This window comes from Saccopteryx bilineata, chromosome 5 (assembly GCF_036850765.1).
Source record: "Saccopteryx bilineata isolate mSacBil1 chromosome 5, mSacBil1_pri_phased_curated, whole genome shotgun sequence".
In the NCBI taxonomy this organism is placed as follows: domain Eukaryota; kingdom Metazoa; phylum Chordata; class Mammalia; order Chiroptera; family Emballonuridae; genus Saccopteryx; species Saccopteryx bilineata.
Window position 1 is genome coordinate 99,566,529 of NC_089494.1, and position 22,048 is coordinate 99,588,576.

General features: G+C 34.0%; 1 protein-coding gene across 1 annotated transcript in view; it reads left to right on the plus strand.

Moving 5' to 3' along the window:
* The window catches only part of LRP1B (LDL receptor related protein 1B), a 2,131,860-nt gene that overhangs the window by 2,094,381 nt on the left and 15,431 nt on the right, over positions 1 to 22,048 (plus strand). Inside the window, exons 85-87 of the mRNA XM_066281034.1 lie at positions 2,561 to 2,735; positions 7,370 to 7,474; positions 8,341 to 8,454. Coding sequence (XP_066137131.1) covers positions 2,561 to 2,735; positions 7,370 to 7,474; positions 8,341 to 8,454 — 394 coding nt within the window. The remainder of the gene's footprint in view (positions 1 to 2,560; positions 2,736 to 7,369; positions 7,475 to 8,340; positions 8,455 to 22,048) is intronic.

Genomic DNA, 22,048 nt, shown 5'->3' on the forward strand with positions numbered 1-22,048 from the left:
CATGGTATTTTTTTGAGGTGTTAACTTTTATTTACTTAATTACTTACTAGTTGTGTATAGTCTAACATCTTTTTAAATTTTGTCTAAAACAAATTTAATGTATACATGAACATTACTTATAATTAGTAAATTGTAGATAAAATGTTAACTTTGTTCTCTACCACTCTAGGTGTATGCAAACTATTCCATGCTACATTGTGGTCAATCATCAGCCCTCAGAATATTAACCCCATTTTAGTTTCTCCAACATTTTCAGCAGTGTGGTTAAAAAAGCAAAGTGGTTCCAGATTTTAGATTTAAAGTTACATTTAATTCTGTTCACAAAGGTAGTCAGGAAATAATTGATTTTAGTTAAATTCAAATGATTTACAACTGTCAGACAGGGTAGTGCCTCTGCTAATCAGTAACATTATCTCCAGGTTATCATTTCTTATACTCTGTAGTTCCCAAAATCTAGCTCTCCTATTAGCTCCCAGAGGAATCATCTGGGCCCCATTTCAAAGTTATGAATTAATATCTAGAGGTTGTTAATGATCGGTGACAGGAAAAGGCACTGAAATTTGCATTTGCAAATAAACCCCCTACATGATTCCGATGAAATACTACTATGTAAACCTCTGAATTAGAACATAATATGAAGATCCTACAAAGATACATCAGTCAGCTTCTGTGTTCAATCAGACATCTGAACCAGGACCCAACACTGAACTGTAAAGCAACTGTGGGCAATGTTGAGTGCACCTTCTGCATAAGAGGGCTCCAGCAACCTAAGATTAGTAGAAAGTTGTTTTTTAGAGATTTCTGCATTGCATAGGAGATGATAATAGATGATCATCGAGGTTGTTGCTAACATGTTCTTCGGAAATAAAAACAAGAATGTGTTTTGTGTACAGATACTAACATAGACTGAACTTTCAAAACTCAAATTTTTTTACTTTAGAATTTACTACTTTTGGCCCTGGCCACTTGGCTCCGTGAATAGAGCATCGACCCAGTGTGCAGATGCCTCCGGTTTGATCCCCGGTCAGGGCACACAGGAGAAGTAACCATCTACTTCTCTTCCACTCCCTCTCTCCCTTCGCTCTCTCTTCTCCTCTTGCAGCCAGCAGCCCGATTAGTACCAGTGTCGGCCCTGGGTGCTGAAGAAAGCTCAGCTGATTTGAGCATCGGTCCCATCAAGGGGTTGCTGGGTGGATCCTCGTTGGGATGCCTCGCCTGAGTCTCCCTATCCTCTCACTTAAAAAAAGTGTATTACTTTTATTAAGTATAACCAAAACCCATATAAAATAGACTCAAGCATTGAATATAAAATGGGTACTTGGTATAATGCAACAGAGAGCATGAGATTACATGAAATAAATTTCTATAAGTGTGAAACAAGTCTGTCAATAAATTTAATTTGTCTTTTAATAAAGGACTAAATAAATATATAAATAGAATAGTAAATTATTTTTCAATTTACTTCATCCACTATAATTGTCTTTCAGCAGGTTGAAGTTTATAAATTGTGATTTTTATTTTAGCTAATCTCACTTAACAATGCTGTACAGTTAGATGGCTAACAGGAAATTGCTGCTTCTAAACACTAAGTCTGGGATTGATCTAATCATTTATTTTGCCTAAGATGATATGTATTAGGAATTTCAATATTTTGAATGTGGTAAATTATAATATATTCCTAAATAGACATACATGTAGTCAAAAGGTTAAGACTAAATGTTTAATTACAGAGTTAATGTGGTTATTATATTAAATAGTATTTATTTTTATTGCTCACATTCAAGAGGTACAGAAATACATATTTAAGGAAGTCTTCCTCTGCAGTTGAGAGTGTGATCTGTGTTACTCAGTAAGAAACCCCTTTCAAAACAAAAGGCTCAGCCCCAGGGACGTTTCCCTCTGACTAATGGGGAGGTTAGGCTCTCACCTAGGAGGGGGATGATAGTCTCAATTTGTATTCCATTTTCCACCCAGGGTGGATCAGTGACTTTCCCAGTCCACTTTCCCTTTGGAGTTTCATCAGAGGCACACCTCTAGTTTGCACACCTGCTTACGTATTTGAAAATTCTTGAAGCTGTTCTGGCACATGTAGTGAGAAGCCTCTTTCCATCACACCAAGGCCCATTGCAGGGACGGGAACCCCCACTCACCATCCAGCACCCCGTGCTCTGGTAGAAAAGAGGCACAGCTAAAGAAATCGTGAGCATTTCTGCTCATTTCAGAATAATAGTAATGTTTCTCACTAGAAGGAAAATAAAGAGACCTTGCTAATTTAAATGCTAAAATTCAGAAACTAAAGAGGTAGTAAGTTAGCATCCTATCAATATTATCCATCTCCTCATCACCAGATGAGATGATACTCTACTTAGGCAAAAAGAGATATCAAATCAATAGCATTATTAGATGATTCTAATTATATGTAATTACAAACTGGTTTTGTAAATTAATCTACTTATTGATTGACCATCTTTAAATAGTAAATAAAATGGAAACACTTATTGTGATTGAAGAAAAATATCTTCTCATGTAATTTCATTTTTCTGTTGTTCATTCTTCCTAGATGTGTGTTACCACTACTGTGTGAACTCTGAATCCTGTACCATTGGGAGTGACGGCAGTGTTGACTGTGTCTGTCCAACACGCTATGAAGGACCGAGATGTGAGCTTGACAAATGTGTACGGTGCCACGGAGGGCACTGCATTATAAATAAAAACAGTGATGATATATCTTGCAAGTAAGTGGGCATCTAGTTTAATTTATAAAAGCATTTGAACCCAAAAGGTTTTAGCAGTCCAACCAAAAACTGTGAAAACAATATAAATTATTTATATTTTAAAATACGAATTTTTTTTTGGGGGGGTGGGGCTAGAGATAAAGTTCAGTTCATTAAATTAAATCCAAACTTCCTCAATGCCTATATTGTACATCTGAGAATGTGAGAATTTACCATATAATGATATTATCAGATCATTCCCTACATAGAATATTTCTAATAGTAAAAAAAAAAAGTGAAATACAAACATATATTCAGAAAGCTATATGTAATATTCCTAAATTAGAATAGCTCAGGCTTTTAATTATATCTTTATTATTTTCAACAGTGTGTATTTACTTTTTTGTTGTTACAAAATGACTTTGGGGGAGAGGCAAAGGACCTGTCTAATGGACGCCAACTCTTTTTTTTTTTAATTTGACTTTGAACATTATAGTTAAAAATAAGGAAAAAGAATAATATTTCCCAGAAAGCAACTAAAGCAAAAATGTTCAAGTTACACTTTGGTTACATTGTCTCTTGCCCTTCGGCTTTAATGTCAAGTGAGCAGAAACAGATCGTAGCAGCTAAAGGGTAATGTTGTTCAGTTTCTATCATGAAACAAGTTTATGAGGTTAGAGATCAGTCCTCGTTCCAAACTTTTTTCAATAACCTTTTAAACGAATGACTTATAAAGGACTGGACTCTTCTCACTTGTCTTGCTGAGAGCACAATAAAGAGGCCCCTGAGATGGAGAAGCACTGTGTGCAGTGTTGGGGCCCCGCTGCTACAGCTGTGTGAGGGCGCCGGCCCGAGTCGGGGCGCTCTGCCAAACAAGGCCCTATGAAATGTTACTATCTATAGCATTTATTTATTTATTTTTTTTTATTTACTTGCATTTTAGAATTTACTCTAAATATGATCTGTATTATCATCATGAATGACATTTACTCAAACCCTCTAATTGGTGGTTCCTTTGAAAGTACATTTTTTTAAATAAAGTAATTGCAAATATGACTCATTAAAAATATGTGTCTACGACAAGTTCATAAAAGCAAATTGCATTTCCATATAAACTACCAAAAGTGTGTTTACTTATTAAGCTCCTCAGCTCTTTGTGATAAAACTTAGCGTGACAGGACTTTGTTTCAGTTAGTGAGCACACTCTGCATTCCTCTTCGTGTCCAGTGTGCCATGTTGGGAATGTGCTGTAGAGGCTTCTTTAGGACCTCATTTCATTCACGCAAGGAATCAGGCACCGTTGTCTAAGGCAGCCTGTGAGCCACAGTTTCCAACCTAATTTACCTTAGAAAGTGCAGGCAGAAGCACACATTCTGTTTCTGTTACATGGGAAGTTCCACATGAGGGAGGGAGGGCTCTTAGGGCCATCAGTGGTGCTTGCTGTACAGAGAATACTGGCTTTGCCAACCTCAAACACCAGAGCCTTATAATATGCATAGGCTATTGAGGATCAGCATTAGAGTTCTGACTCTTAAAAGGTCTTTTTGGGACAATACATGTAAAAACAGATAAATGATAGTTGCTAACAATGAGTAGATAATGGAAGTTTAAAAAGTAGGAGTATAATTCTTGATTTATCAGACAGTCTTCATCAAGCACAGTGAGAAAGGAACTAATTGAATATTTTGTCTCTTCATTAATCTAAGTAAATATTTATGAAGAAAGACTTGATCATAATTTTCAATAGCTTAAATAATGCCTGTCTGATGTTGATTATTATGGGAATTTTTTTGTGTACTAGATAACTATTAATTAACTTTTAGAAGGTGATATATCACAAACTTTGTGTGTGTGTTACATATGCCTTTAAGAAACAAAATTATGATAAAGACTTGCATTAAAATATAAATTGTACTCTGATATATTATAATGATTTGGATAATTTGTATTTTGCTTTTGAAATACCTACAAATTTATTTTTTCAGTTTATTTTTAATTTGTGGGTTTTTTTTGTTTTTTTTTTCTTTTGTATTTTTCTGAAGCTGGAAATGGGGAGGCAGTCAGACAGACTCCCACATGCGCCCGACCGGAATCCACCCGGCACGCCCACCAGGGGGCGATACTCTGCCCATCTGGGGCGTCACTCTGTTGCGACCAGAGCCAGTCTAGCGCCTGGGGCAGAGGCCACAGAGCCATCCTCAGCGCCGGGGCCAACTTTTGCTCCAATGGAGCCTTGGCTGCGGGAGGGGAAGAGAGAGACAGAGAGGAAGGAGAGGGGGAGGGGTGGAGAAGCAGATGGGCGCCTCTCCTGTGTGCCCTGGCCGGGAATCGAACCCGGGAACTTCACACGCCAGGCCGACGCTCTACCACTGAGCCAACCGGCCAGGGCCTTTAGTTTGTTTTTGTTTTTTTTATAATAATTTTATTTTTTTAATGGGGTGACATCAATAAATCAGGATACATATATTCAAAGGTAACAAGTCCAGGTTATCTTTAATTCGTTTTTGAGGTGATACTGGTTAGCATACTTACATAGATTTCAGGTGCTCAATTTTACAATACACATCTGTGCACTCTGCACAAAGCCTTTGGGAGAAAAAGGCAACATTTTTTATTATTCTTTGAAGCAGAAATTTAAAAGGAATTAATAAATAGAATTTTTTTAAGCTGATATCTGGTACATAGTTATCTTTCAAGGGGGAAGCCCTTTAATGTTTAGTAAGTTAATTTTTCTCTTTGATAGAACAAGAAAGTAAGTTTCTGGTCTTTGATTCCTAAGGCTAGACATGGAGGGCACAGAAAAATCTCCCCAGTCCACTCACATTCAGATACCAATGCTGCTAAGTGGACACTTGACCTCCTTGCATTTGTATGTAGATGCCTCTGTGGATTATAGAAGTTGTGATATTCTCTGTTAAATCTCGGAAACTTTAAACCACCGCCTCTCCCCCCACGTTTGGCTGCACTTTCACAAATCTCCATTTCATACCCACTACACAGTGCACTCATTGCTTCTGTTCATCTTGAAAAAAACGTGATATTAAAATACAGGTTCTTTTTATTTAAGTGAGAGGAGGGAGATAGAGAGACAGACTCCCACATGTGCTCTGACAGGCCACTGGCAACCCCCATCTGGGGTTGGTGCTCAGGCTAGCTGAGCCATCCTCAGCCCTCGGGGCCTATGCTCAAACCAATGGAGCCCCTGGCTGTCGGAGGGGGAGAGAGAGAAGGGGGAGAAGGAGGGAAAGAGAAACAGATGGTTGCTTCCCATGTATGCCCTGACCAGGGATCAAACCCAGGACTTCTGCATGTCAGACCAACACCATCTACTGAGCCAACTGGCCAGGTCCAAATTCAGGTTTTTTAAAATATCTCTAAATTAGGCACCTGGAAAAGTTATTAAAAGTTTAGTCCATTTCTAACAGCCTTACCACCCATATGAGGTCACATAAATATGCACAAAATAAATGAACTATAGGATTGCCAACCAATTATTTCAAACATATAGCCTATCATTGGGAAACACCCTTTGATGGATGTACTGTAATAGATGCATCCTGTAAAGAATCAAAATGATCAATCAATAATATTACAGTCTAATTCCTTTGTCAAAGTTATGTCCAGATTTATTGTGATACCATTGATTGCTTCATAGCACCTAGTACTAACATGATCTCATAATCAAAATATCAGGAGGATATGTTGTAATGCTTATTTGATCTAAGGCTTATATGATTCTATTACCATACTTCTTATAGAAGAGGTTCCTTGATAATTTGAAATTTTGATGCATTTTTCTCTGTTTCCCCAACAATTTTTAATGTCCAGTCTTATAATATTTATTTTTTATTTAAAAAATATAACATGGCAATAAGAAATTTATGTTTTTCTTATTATTGTTATGCTTGTTTTACCCCTATAGCAATAGTCATACTTTTTATCCTTATCCCAGACATGTAATTACTTGCATATTGGGATCATTTCTATAAACATTCTATATAAGTCTACTTCATTACTTTCTTGTTATAATGCATATTTTTCTTATAACACTATTGTTTAGTTATGCAATAAACTGCTCCATAAGTATTTTTTGTTGTTATTAGAATAAAAGATTTGACATTAATTATAAAACGTATTCAAAGACAAGCTGTAAGATACATGTGATGACAGGCTAATCCTATGCTTTCTTACAAAATATAAAGTCTGAACTCATAATAATTCTTTGGACCAGATTTTTCAAGGTAGAAGGAATAGCTAAGGCATTTGCTTCCAGAGTATTTGATCATGTGATCTATAATTCAGACTGATAAACAGCAAATTCTATGAAAAGAGAGTCAACTATTGATGCTCATGTCTCCCTTAAGTGTAAGTGATAAACATGACAGTATATTTTTCATACATATATCTAGCTATATTAAAATTTTATATTAAGAAAATGGCTTGGAAATTTGAAAAATACCAAAAGCAAAATTTTATGTCATTATTCTGTTAAAAAATATTTGCCTTCAACAAGTCTGCCTTTCTGAGAACTTAGTTTTAGCCAGCCACTGCATTACTCCTCTATAATGAATATTCTCATCTGCAGAGAGTTTGTACCAGCTTTAAGCAATAATGATGCCTGTAACAACGAGATTTTATTTTCTTTGTTGCTGCAGCTGCACTAATGGAAAGATTGCCTCTAGCTGTCAGTTATGTGATGGCTACTGTTACAATGGTGGTACATGCCAGCTGGACCCGGAGACAAATGTTCCTGTGTGTCTGTGAGTATTTTACAGCATCATGGGCCTTTAATAATATGACTTTGTTTATACATGGAATCTCTACTATATTGTTCTCCTTTTGTGAGGAGGGTAATACATTTTAAAGAAATGTTTCATGTACATCTTTGATAAGGTATTATTCCTCATTGACTCATGTGCTACAGAATACCTCCCTTAATCAATTTTTTTGTGACTTCATACCGAGAATTCATTTAATTCTAGCCTCATACCGATTTCAGACATTCATGGAGCTATGAACTTGAAAGTGTTGGGGAAAATTGTTCTAATTTTAATGACATTATTCAGATATATGAAACCCAGACATAATCATATTACAAATACTTTGGAACTTAAGGCCATTTTTTTTTTCAAAATAATTTTATGTTTATTTTCAAGTCTGTAATGCTATTTGATGTTTGTACCAAATTTAAGAGTATTGTATTATGCAAACATATTAAGCTTTGCTTCTTGGAAATAGCTGAACTTGAATCTGGGTTTCTAAATATTTGAAACGTATTAGAGATTCTCTGCTTTGAGAGAATCTGGACTTTAATGTTTCCTCTCAAATACCTAATTGTCTAGAATGGACAACTTGACATATAGTTATTCAACTTATATGTTCTTTATTTTGATTTTTCTTTTGTCCCTCATTCACCAGAGGATGATGCCCACATATGATTCATGTCTATGTTCTGTGCCCCACCTCTTCAGAGTAGCATATCATGAGTGTGTATGAGAGAGAAGTGAACTTACCTGAGAAAATTTTTATTCATATATTACTATCTCTGTATGAAATAAATTTGAAACACATTGACAAAAAAAAATTCAAATGCTTTATATAGCTGTATTTTACTGAAATTCTGCAGATGCTCTGTGGGGTTTAAAAGTCAGCGCTGTGACCAGAAAGAGAACCCTTGTGATCACTACTGTCAGAATGAGGGGATTTGCACTTTAACTGCGTTTAATGAGCCGAGATGCAAGTAGGTTTAACCTTCCACTTACTACTTTGTTTCATGTGACATCATTTCAGGCCACAGTTCATTGGCTTAAATCATGAACATCCACATGCATTTCGCAGTGTATACTTAAACTCGGGGATCATCTGTGTCATACACACTTAACCTTTGTTTTACTCACCAACAATTGTATGCACCAGAGTCAGATAGAAAGTCGAGAAATGTAATGGAGAGATGAAAAATTAATGGAAGTGTCTAATAAAAATACATTGGTTAGAGTAGTGCTTTTAATTAGAGAATTGTAGAACAGGTGTTTTAGACTCTATAACTATATATTCTATTTGCAATGGTTTTTATTTAGTAACTGATTTTCACTTCGAGTATTGATGAAATAATACATTATTTTGTTTCCCAAAATTTTGATGGATATGGTCTTACTTTAATCAATGACCTTTTACAGAAAAAAAAAAAAAGAAGTGCATGCTAAGCATTCCATAAATTTTATTTCTGAATAATTTAAATCATTCTTTCTCAATTTTTTGTTTTTACATAACAAACTCATTTTCTATGAGAAATTTCAGGGACCATCTTTGGGGAAACTATCAACACTCGTTACAGTGCAAGTTATTTTTTAATCTTTATTTTGAGCTTTGGAGATGGATCATACCTTACATTCTGTTGTTAACAGAAACCCTGATAGGTACCTGGTAATAACTCCATGGTGATGTCTCAGGTACTTAATGGGTTTAAAGCACAATTGTATTAAAATTCAGATATAAAAATCAGAACTCTGCAGTTTTATTCATAATGGATCTATTTTTTTTTTATTCTAGAAAGTGTGATTCTTCAGACAATAGAAAAAATATGGGAAGTGATTAAAATAATTGCATAGAGAAAATTCATGGTTTTTTTCCTGGAAGATATTTGAATATGTTAAGCTGATGTTTTTACATAAAGTACATTCAGCCATAAATACCACTTTAAATTTTAGTCTGTGAAATATGTATAAAATATGTCAGGTAATTGATTCACTTCTCATTTCATACTCAGGTTTAGTACCTTGTGCAACTGGAGACAGACAGGTGACACTTCTTTAGTCTTACCTTTGTCCTGCCTCTACCCTAAATTTCTCCAGGTTTTCAGAAATTATTATAAGGCCCTGTAAGTGTGCTCAATCCTAGACAAGATGAATGAAATTAAACTGTCAATGTCAAGAAACTCACTAATTAGAGGGGCTAGAAATTTATATGCAACTAATTTACCTATAATACTGTAGGTGTGAACACAGTGCAGACCTAACAGGGCAAGTGATTCGTTCAAAATGGGAGGAAGAGTAGCAATAAACTATCAACCTGTTTCTTAGTATAGTAGTCCATAGTATATTCACATTCTGTAAGAACCAGAACTTCAGAAGTCTGCCTTTGACTTGTTCATACTCGGCCCTTTCAGATAGCAAAAGTACTGCTTAATTGAACGACAAGATAACCTGGACTTGTTATCTTTGAATATATGTATCCTGATTTATTGATGTACCCCATTAAAAAAATAAAATTATAAAAAAAAATTAAAAAAAAAAGTACTGCTAATATTCTGTTGTCCTATTTAGTCATCAAAAAATATTTATTGAACATTTGCTACATACCAGATAATATCCTAGGCACTGAAGGATATATCAGTGATCAAAGCAGATAAATATTTTACTTGTGTAGCTTAAAGTTTAATATCTGTTATTGGAAGAATATAGGAAATGCTTTTTAAAAATGGTTTTCTGTATAATTCATATTATTTTTTAAGGACAGAAGTAAAAAAAAGCAAGTTTTTAAGGTCATTTGTATTATCTGAAAAGAGAGAACCAGGTCACTGTAACTCCTATTAATTTAGGCACATACTGTTTTGAAAATGGCAATATGGCAAAATCCAAGGACATTTCTTATAGTATCATATATATATATTCAATAGTATACATTGCTTCTTGCCCAGAGCAAGCAGAATTCTTAATGTGGTCAGAAGCAAGAGTCCTGTTTGTTTTTAGGTTTCACTTCTTCATTTCAAGCAAAGCTAAAAATAACTTGCTGTGAGATTTTTTTCTAACTTATATATTTTTTTTAATTTGTTAAGACTTATATGGGAATATAAATGGCAATCTGTCTTTCATTTACTTGGGAGGAGGGAATGGTTTTCCACAAAATTATTTCTTTTCTCTGACCATCCCTTTGCTCATGTGTGTGTTTGTATTTTTCATACTACTCTGTGATATTTTACGACTAAAATCGACCTCTCACCATGTGTGACCTTTGGACATGAAACATATTTTTATGAAACTGGCCTGGGAATGCTCCTGAGTCCACTCCTTTAAAATTATATACCGTTTTTCTCTGTCAAATTATACATTTCTTCAAGAAAGAGGTTAGGTCTTATTTACCTATTTTGTTCCAACAGGCAGCTTGTATTCTGCATGTAAGACATTCTTAATTGATGTTGCTAGAAACTGTTTTGGTGCCGTATTGTCCGGTGAGATCTGACAGCCGATGAGATGTGTTCTTCTTCCTATCATCACTGTAATACCAGATCTCACTTTTTAAATCATTTTCAAAACTGCAAGTCAGAAAAAAACAGAAAAGTGATTGATTTTATTAGAATGTTTTATTCTCTTTCTTGTCTTTATAATTCCTTCTAAAACTACCACAAAGTGTTTCCCAAGTGTTCTAAAATTCAGGTAACACATCTCTCTAAAAAAATAACTAAATAGACTTCACTTACTGTCATAACTTATTTGGGAAACTTCATTTAATTTATTGTTTATCTCTTTTCCTCGCCTTTTGTTTGTTTGTTAACTTTACTGTGGAATTCCACTAAAAATGGATAGGAAATAGGAGGAAAGTAAGGTATAGCCTCTGCCCTCAGGGCCTGTGAGTATATCCAAGGAAGAAAGGTAAGCAAGAAGGAATACGGCAGGGTTCTCGGGATCTGAGTGGTGTGAGACAGATGTGCTTGGGAAGGACTATTGGACCGGGAGATAATTCCATGAAGGATAGAATGCTTAGCTGGCAATTTGAAATTTATTTGTAATCAGTAGGGGAACACTGATAACTAAAATATGAAGTATTATAACCAAATGAATGTTTCAGAACGTCTGAATAACATGATACTCTGCTGGAACAAAAAGTCATAGGTCTGAAAAAATAAATTTTAAAACAAACCCAATGTACAATGTAAAAAATAACAGTTTTTTTTTAATTTAAAAAATGGCTCTTTAAAAGTTGTCTGCTAGGAACAGCACATAAATAATAGTCAAGAAATAGAGGACATTATATGTTGGGATTTGTTTAGTTTTTCTTTTCACCTTTATTGTCACCGCACTGTTCAAATGCTAATACAATCTACTTCTTAAGATTGTTTTGAGGATTAAGAAATGTACTATATTGCCTGACCTGTGGTGGCGCAGTGGATAAAGCATTGATCTGGAATGCTGAGGTTGCTAGTTTGAAACCCTGGGTTTGCCTGGTCAAGGCACATATGGGAGTTGATGCTTCCTGCTCCTCCCCCCCTTCTCTCTTTCTCTCTCCTCTCTAAAATAAATAAATAAAATCTTTAAAAAAAGAAATGTAATATATTTAAGGAACATAGAGTATTGTCTTTAACGTGGTAAATATTAAAAAAAAAGTAAGTTATTAAAGCCCTCATCATAGACCTAACATAAAATGCTTAGTACCTGGTATTATTTGGATGTCTGGGATTTTGAGAAAAAATGTATACATATATTTAAAAGTTTTGTTAATGAAAACAAAACAAAATATAGCATAATAATAGTTACTGGGAAGAGAGCTACAATAAGTAAAGCCCAGCTCAAGTCCTGTGAGGGAGCACACAGAAAGAAAGGGCTATGCTACCCTGGAAAACACACATAGAAATGAGCTTATCAACACTGCCAAAGTAGGGTTTTAAAGTGCAGAAGGATGCAAGGTGAATATGTAAGTACCAAAGGGACATTCTTAAGAGAGTGACCTGGATTAGGCCTTTTGTTATTTTCCTTAGTTTTGTGATTATTTCAATCTAAATAATTATTTTATTGAATGTTCAGCATTATTTTCTAAGCCCTTAGGATGAGAAACGCAAGAAAATGTGCAGATACTACAGAAGCTTTAGCCTGACCTGTGGTGGCTCAGTGGATAAAAGCGTCGACCTGGAATACTGAGGTCGCCGGTTCAAAACCCTGGGCTTGCCCGATCAAGGCACATATGGGAGTTGAAGCTTCCCCCTTCTCTCTCTCTCTCTCTCTCTCTCTCTCTCTCTCCCCTCTAAAATGAATAAATAAATAAAAATAATTTTAAAAAAAGAAGCTTTGTTGCAACTTTTGGGAAAATAATGAATTCTGTTTCTGTCACAAATGTTAAAAGAGTAAGAATTATTTTCTTATATTACAACAGTTAATTATGGCCTCGGCTTCTCAAAATGTTGGCCTTGAAGAAAGGAGACCAAGCAGCTCGATTTTCCCTGGTCCAGCTGTCAGGCTGAGCTGCACTCCTGCTTGTGGACCAGTGACATTGTCGCCTCATAGGGAATATTTGTGAAGAGCCCAACAAACTGGGCCTGAGTGATTTCACGCAGATCATGACTTTTCAGCAAGGTTATTGAGCAGTGCAACTTCAGCAGCCTGTGTTGTCCACATTTCAAGAGTCAGGTCATTTCTTGCCCTTTATTTGTTTTCTTCCCCTTGACATATTTTCAAAGCACAAATTACGAGATGTGCATCTCTTCTTGAGCAGTAAAGGCCAAGAAAAACTGTCACATCAATATCTGTCTTGTATGATCCTAGGTAACAAGTTGTAGCTTGCTCTCGCTTTAACCATGCTAGTCATGCCATGGGGAGAGCTCAGAATACAGATATCACACTTTCCTGTCCAAGTTTAAAGTCCAGTTTTTGCTTTGACAGAACAAGCAATGTTGCCTAATGAAGAACAGTTATTATGTATTTTTATATCGGGCAGCTATTGTTATGAAGCCTTGATATATTCACATATTTTCTCTTGATTTTGGGACATCTTCTTGACCTTTAAGCAGTAAATCAGGACAACCAAAGGAACCAAACACAATATAACAATGTATTTTTTTCATTGGTGTAATTGTCATTTTTTTTAACATACTAAATCTTCTCCCCTCCATTAAACTGCTTTCCCATATTGTACTGCTGTAAAAACAACCACATGATTCAGATGTTTTTTACAACAAAGGTTTATTTCTTTCTCATATTTTGAGTCAAGGACAAATCAAGAAATCTAGATCACTCAACTGGTTTCCATGGTGAAGGACCCACCACACAACTACCTTTAGAATTTTTGTCATGGAAAGAACTCAAGAATTTCTTAATTAGCTGCTGCCTGGAAAAAGAACTGAAGTATATACAATTTACATCACTTAAGAAATAAAATTTTTACATGCTCAAGCTGCTAGAATGTAATCATCTATATAATTTTATAAAGAAAGAATAAATGAATAAATAGAAGTGGGAGGGAGGGAGGGCAGACAGGAGGGATGGAGGGAGGAAAGGAAGAAGGAAGGAAGGAAGGAAGGAAGGAAGGAAGGAAGGAAGGAAGGAAGGAAGGAAGGAAGGAAGGAAGGAAGGAAGGAAGGAAGGAAGGAAGGAAAAAGGAAGAAAGGAAGGAAGGAAGGAAGGAGGGAGGGAGGGAGGGAGGGAGGGAAGGAGGGAGGGAGGGAGGAAAGAAAAAAATTGCTTGTTACTGTAGTTCTTACATATAAAGTGCTTTAAATAATGGATCAGTGTTTCTTTTTCTGAGAAATGCTTAATTGCTAACTAGCTGAAATCATGTTCCTATGAATGGTATTATATTTTCTTCATAGAATAGGGCCTGGCACATGTATAGGGCATTCCTATATTTGTATGTGTATCTGTATGTGTTCAACCATGCTTCCCTTATGTCTTCATGAATTCATTAATTTATTATGTCAAACAACCAACCTTGATAAACCAAACATACACATTAACCATGTACCAGATACTGTTGAAGAAATGAGGAAATATAAACATGACAAATAATCTGTACACAAATTGCAATCTAAGAGTCATAAGAAAATGTGTATTTAGATATTTATGAATGCACATATAAGAATAGAATGTACTATATTTATGATTGTATATTGAGAAAACACATAAAGATATTTATAACTGCCCCAAAATTACAGTTTTCCTCATAAAATAAAATACTAAGGTGATATTTTATATAATTTTTGATTTGTTGATACATTTGTCTCTAATTCTTGAGTCAGTTTTTAGACCACTGTCTATATAAACCTTTTTGAGTCAGAAAAATAGTCTTATACTTAGATTAGAAAAGAAATGTGCATTATTGGGCTTCTTTGTCATAAGGCTTCATTCAGATGTTTCTATCTTCAAAATGTTCCTGTACATTTTAAACAAATCTGGTGAGCATTTTATGACTACTTAATATTTATGTGAGATAGACAATGTGTTAGTTAATGTATACTGAAGCTTCACTTTAGCAAATCATACTTAATCACATTTACTCTTTTTGATTGTATATTTCTAACCAATTAAAATTTTTTTAAATCTTTGAAAGTGCTGGTTTTCAATTTTGAGAGAGGCTAGTAACTGATTGGGAAATTGATATGGGTACTAATACAAGGTCACTTTATAAAGTATTAGCATTTTTTTAAGAAAGCTTTGGTTTTATCTTTGGGCGGACACACAGAAATCTTGTAACAGAAACAAAGGCTATGATAAAATACTAGATAGGAGCTGGCCACTTATCTGTCAGAATCGTTTTTCAATAACTTAGGCTATAAATTAAAGTTGCTATCATCAATATTTCAGCACATAAGCATGACAACTAAAACTAAATTAAATATTTTTAGAGAATTAGAATTATATATTACACTTATAAAGACATTTGCATGCTCAAAACCTTGTGATAACACTTCTAGGTATTTCTACTATTACCCCCAATTCGTATAGGACTAATATACCTTGAACAATACTTAATAACTGCAGCTGCATATGCCAGACATCCCTATCATAATATGTTTTATATTTCACTACCCTTCACCATGGAAGCCCTAAGAATTAGGAAAGGCTATCAAGTTCTTTATTGTTTGTTTACTCCTATTTTGTGCTAAAACATAAAATATTCAAGTAACAAGGTAAATACTTATCTGATTGACACTAAGCATAGAGATTTTTACTAACCTCCTGATCCCCCCTCCTGCTATGGCTCAATATGTTTGTAAGCGAGTTTTGGAACTGGCCGTCCCTCTTGGCATCGTGTAGACAGAGCTTCTACAGCACTGTGGTATACATCCAGTTTTCCATCCCACCTTCAACTATAAAATTGTAACTAACCACTGTGTCTAGGCTAATTGCCTACTTTATGTCTTCAATTACATCCACCAGATTACTTAGTACTAATTTTATGATTGTTCCTTTTCCTTTTCAGTTGATGCATATAATACATTCAGTTAAGCAGAAATTGTCTACTCACTCTAAAAAATACTTATGGCTTTCAGATTTGCTTTCAATAAAATTTCCTGGAGAATATTTAGATGGTAAAAGATTTCCATTACTAGAGATTTCATTTTTTTATATTTATTCAGTCACCATTTCACACCTCAGTGGCCATTTCTGCTCAAGTGGCCTGCACAGGTTTTTATGTTTAAACATTTCTAACTTAAATCACCCAATTCTAACAAACTTCCTTTTATGGATAATTTCTTAGCAAAAAAAGATTTTATCTTTTCTTTTATAGTTCTCCTTACTCCTTAAAATACATCACTTTAAATAATTCATTTTATTACTTTTATTTCTTTCACGACCACCATTTCAATTGAAATTTATCATTAATTTTTACTTTTTCTAAAATAATTGTTGGTCGGAGAATATCGAACACCTCTTTATTTTTTATTTTACCACATTAACACTTTTCAGAAATCAAAAACTCTTTCTGACCAAATTCTCTTAATATTACAGTAAAATTGGTTTTGTCTTATTAATGCTATCAGTCATAGTAGCTAAATAATTTAATGTAATATTTTTAAACTAGGCACAATACTATTAGAGTTGAATCCACTGTACTTATGACAGCAAACACAAATTTAAGATACTATCTTGAGTATTTTTAAGAAAAACCAAGCAGGGTAATTAATACCTAGCCATTGTTGTGTAAAGACTAACAGTCTAATTTGGATAGAAAACAGTACTGTGAAGTTGCAGTATAATATTGTATCTAAAAAATATCAAAAATTTAAAATTAATTGTGAAAGTTAAAATTTTTATTAAGAAATAAGAGATTGATTTATAATTGTTGTATCATTAAAGATATATTAGACACACATGCAGGATTTGGAACAAACACAAAAATGTCAAGTTGACATCAAAAAGGATATTAACATGTCCTTAAGTGTCATTGCAAGAGACAAAATATTAGGCACTATTGACCATAGGTCTAATCCAATGTGGTAATTGTTATAACTTTCATATATATATATATATATATATATATATATATATATATATATATATAATTTAGACACTATTTTGACTTTTTTTTTTTTGCATTTTTCTGAAGCTGGAAACAGGGAGAGACAGTCAGACAGACTCCCGCATGCGCCCGACCAGGATCCACCCGGCACGCCCACCAGGGGGCGACGCTCTGCCCACCAGGGGGCGATGCTCTGCCCATCCTGGGCGTCGCCATGTTGCAACCAGAGCCACTCTAGCGCCTAGGGCAGAGGCCACAGAGCCATCCCCAGCGCCCGGGCCATCTTTTGCTCCAATGGAGCCTTGGCTGCGGGAGGGGAAGAGAGAGACAGAGAGGAAGGCCCGGCGGAGGGGTGGAGAAGCAAATGGGCGCTTCTCCCATGTGCCCTGGCCGGGAATCGAACCTGGGTCCTCCGCACGCTAGGCCGACGCTCTACCGCTGAGCCAAACGGCCAGGGCTATTTTGACTTTTTTAAAGGGACTGATACTCCCTTTGGGGTGAGAAAATAAGGAAATAATTTCTTCCTACTTCTTATTGAATTAGAAGGAATGCAGAAAACAATGATGAAATAATAACCCCTATTCTATTTCCACCATGTATTAACCATGCTCTTTTCGGAAATCATTTGAACATGCATTTCATTTCACAGAGCGAATAATTCCAACTCATATGTTAGTATAGAAGGTGAATAAGAGTATTGTTCATATGAAAATACTTATCATAGGATCTGGCACAGTATTCAGCACATGCTAATTAAATCTTATGCAAAACTTCATATCAAAGTTAGAGCAAGAAAATTTTGAGGCATGTTATAAAAATTATGAATAATTATATGTGATATAATTTCCCCTCAAAGATAGAACAATGACAGATGAAATAGTGTTTTAACGTAAAATTAGTAAACAGGTGAATAAATATTCAAGTATATGTTCCAAGTGCAATGATATTTTTAGTGTTTTATAATACTACTGTCATCCAGGAGAGGGTGCAAAAAAGGTGTTGGGGGTTATATCAAGTTTAGAGCTTCAAAATTAGGTATTTCATGCAAAAAGCAGTCATGACTCAACCCTAAAAGAGTGAAAATTTCAGAATTAATTAGGAAACATATTTTGCAAGTGATTTTTAATTGTCTAATTTTTTTCACCTAGTACATGAATATGCTATTGTGTAAAATTGGAGCACAAAATGTAATTATATTTTTTAATATTACTGAATAAGATTTTTGGAGCACCAAAATATGAATGGTATTGTGCACAGCTTTTCTAAGTATTCTTTAATGCCTGTATGCCATTTTCCCCCTTGTATAGAAAGAAAAGGTTATTAAATGATTTTTCTTTTTAAATGTCTCCATTATCATGGTTAATAAGGGCAGCCTAGCACATATATATGGAGAAATTCAATTTCAAATGGCTTTAGGGTTCACCTTTGGATTTTACTTTGGTTACAGAGTTTCATGACTTATATTTGATGAAAAGAAGGAGCAAACATTAATCTCATTTTATTTTGAAATCTTCCCAACACAGGCAACTCTAGACCACATTTTTGTAAAATGACATGTATATGTAGTCCAATTATGTTGATCATTGTTATAGTGAAAGACTATAGTACCTAAGATTTTTGTTTGTTTTGTTCATTGATTGCTTTCTCTTATGTGCCTTGACAGGGGGTGGTGGGCTGCAGCAGAGTGAGTGACCCCTTGCTCAAGTCAGTGACCTTGGGCTCAAGCCAGCAACCTTGGGCTTTAAGCCAGTGATCTTTCAGCTCAAGCCAGTGACCATAGGGTCATGTCTAAGATCTCACGCTCAAGCCCTTGACTTTGCACTCAAGCTAGTAAGCCCCTGCTCAATGAGGATGAGCCCACACTCAAGCCGGTGACCTTGGGGTTTTGAACCTGGGTTCTCTGCATCCCAGGCTGATGCTCTATCCACTGTGCCGCTACCTGGTCAAGCAACAGTACCTAATATTTTAATACACTTTTAGTATTTTATCTAATTTTAGTTCTCCTTATACCAATCACTCTACTCTTTCAGAGCTATAATTATTTTAGACAGTTTAATTATGTCATATTTTTATAATTAAATGTAAAAACTGTTCTTTTGTAAAGATTATACTGTATTTTATTATATATGCCAAATTTATTTTGATATTCTAAAACTGTTTATTGTGCTTCCTGATAATATTTGTTACATAATTGCTTTTACACTAAATTATTTCCCTGGGCCATAGAAATTTACAATTGAAACAGATAATATGGTAATTATACAGTAATTTTACAAACTGTTAAAAGACATAATAGATAAACTAACAATGCATTTCATATAGTACAATTCTGATGAGAATTAGTTCCTGAAACAAGGTCCCACTCAGTGTTCAGGTACTATGTAAAGAACTTCTACCGGTGTTATTCACTCTTCTGAACCATCATGCTGGGCATGCATATCATTATTCTCATCAAAAATATTTTTAAAAATACATTGAATAATATTTAGTATAAGAACAATATCTGTATGAATAAAATAAGAATTTATCTCCAATAGTTATAGAAGTGTGATTTTTGCATTGCTTGCATATTTCTGGCCACAGCTCCAACCTGCTAATTGAAAATTTATGGTATATGTTATTCCAGCATTTGAATTTTACATTTTTTTTCAGTTTGTTAATTATTAGCCTAATCTAGAACATAGAAAGAAATGGCATAAAATGTAATTAAGAACATTCAAACATATAGATAAAATGGAGTGAAAGAATGCATTTAAAATAATGTAACAGTAAATAATCTTTCTGTTAATGTCAAATAGCCTAGAATAGAAGAGAAGAAGGCAAAAAGAATCTTAGACCAATACTGCTTTCTCACTCAGCTATTGACTTCAGGAAACTGCTAGGAGCAATAACTTCATTTGATGATATGCAGAAAGAAGGAGAAACGATTGTTTTACTAAATAAGAAAAAGAATCTATATATCTCTCTTCCCCTGATCCAACATTACTTAGATAAAATTCATGAAAATATTTAAAAAGTTAAATGATTCAGAGTGGTATAGTAGTGATCAATACATAATTTCATTGTCATAAGGTTTAGGGCAGGGGAATAAGTTTAAAAAGAATGATATTCAGGTTTTTTATGATGGTGACAAGCAAAGAGAAAAATAATTTCTTAGGCGGGCCATGCAGGACTAACTTGAAAATAAGTGTCCAAGTATGAATAGCAGAGAGCAGTACAGATTGAAAGTGACCAGGGTGAAGACTCTGGATTTTACTTGAGAAATAATGAACAAGAGGCAGATGCCAGAGATATGGTAGTCAGCATGACTATGCAAATAATTCAGTGGGGAAGCAGACAGGAAATTTTGATCTATATATATTTGAATTCTTAAATGCTCTGCTACTAACCACTTTGATCACTGTAGTCCACTCCGAGAATGAAGATTTATTTATGCATTTCCATAAAAATGGTAATAAAAATACTTTGTCTTAAATCAACTATTGGAAGAAGAACTTGTGGAGCACCAAATGCTTAAGTAGAAATTTTGTAAGATAAGCAACAAGTATAATGGTATCTGTTTGATTTAATATCTCAAAAGAGTATTTTTTAAAGACTGGAACAAATGTAGAAAGTGGAATGTACCTTATTTTATCTTTGGTTGTAAAGCATTATTTAATGAGTATGGGGAGCATCACAAGGTGTTCAGCAGTTGATTAAGGTGTATAACTGTTAAAATTAATTATTTCTTCAGTACATTTTTTGAGAGTTATTTCCAGTATGTAATAAGTAAAATATTTTCTGAAGGTTGTCTCCATTTGAAGAAGAAAAAAATTATGATCACTAACAGGTTATATCTTTTATCTATTATGAATACTGTATTCCAAGCTAGGGACAAATAGCAAATTAATCAATGATATTAACAAATATTACCTGCCTTAAATAATTCCAGAGTTTGATAAGAATCACACTATCCTTAACATTTTTATTTAAAAGTCTCTCTCTGCTCTTTTGAAGTTTCAAAAGCATATACTTTATAAAATCCTAAAGTACTTAAAATACATGATGTTTAAAACAGAAAACAATCTGGTCAATTAGCATTTAATCTTCCAATTCCTGAGCAATTTCATTTTCTGATTTCCAAGCATCTCAGTGTAATGATGAGCCTCAAAAGTTGTGTTTTTTTTCCCTCTAGTAACATAAAGTTTATCTCAGGCCATTCTTCTTATTTAACATGAACCCTTACTTAGAGTTTTTCTTTTAAAAAATCAAAAAAGGTAATGTAAAGAGCAAGTTTTGATACTTTAATCAATAATTCAATATAATTGCACAAAATAGGTTTGTACACATTAGCTATATATAAAATTACTAAAGCATTATTCTTTTCATTGGAGCCTTGTAAAACATTCTCAGTGGTCAGGAAGATTTGATAAATCTAAAGCTATATAAAACAAAAAAAATTGTGCAATGGTCAGTATTTAACAATATGTTTGCAAAGTCATACTAAACATCTTATTGTCAATTATCTGTGGACTATGTCAACAATTAAAAACTGTGGAGAACTGGAATGATGTTCTAGATCATTCATCCGCAAAACCACAACTAAGGAACTAATTATTTTATTTTTAAAAAATTAATGCTTTTATTGAGTGTCTATTTTATTATAATTATCTGAAAATTATGCTTATTCCATTACCTCACTTTAGTAATAAAGAGAGAGTTATAAGATTGACCTTAAAATTTATTTATGTATTTTAATGATTTACTTGTAGTATGGCATATAATAAATGTGTTGTGTAGAATATATATATATATATATATATATATATATATATATATAAAGATCTTTATAAAAATTTTGAACAAAAAGTTAGGATAATGTATGTGATAGCCTAGTCATAATATAATGATATTAACTTTCATTTAAGTCATGTTCCATACTCATAGTTTTATAATATCATTATTAATCAAATAACTATTTTTGAATAGTATTAATATTGTTAATTATGCTGAAGTTAATATATACATTCATGAAACAAATTATTGTTTTTGTGATTGAAGTTTGTCAGCCATAATCCTTTTATGAAAGTTTGCCCTTGTTTTAGATCAGCCAATACTGTCTTCATGAA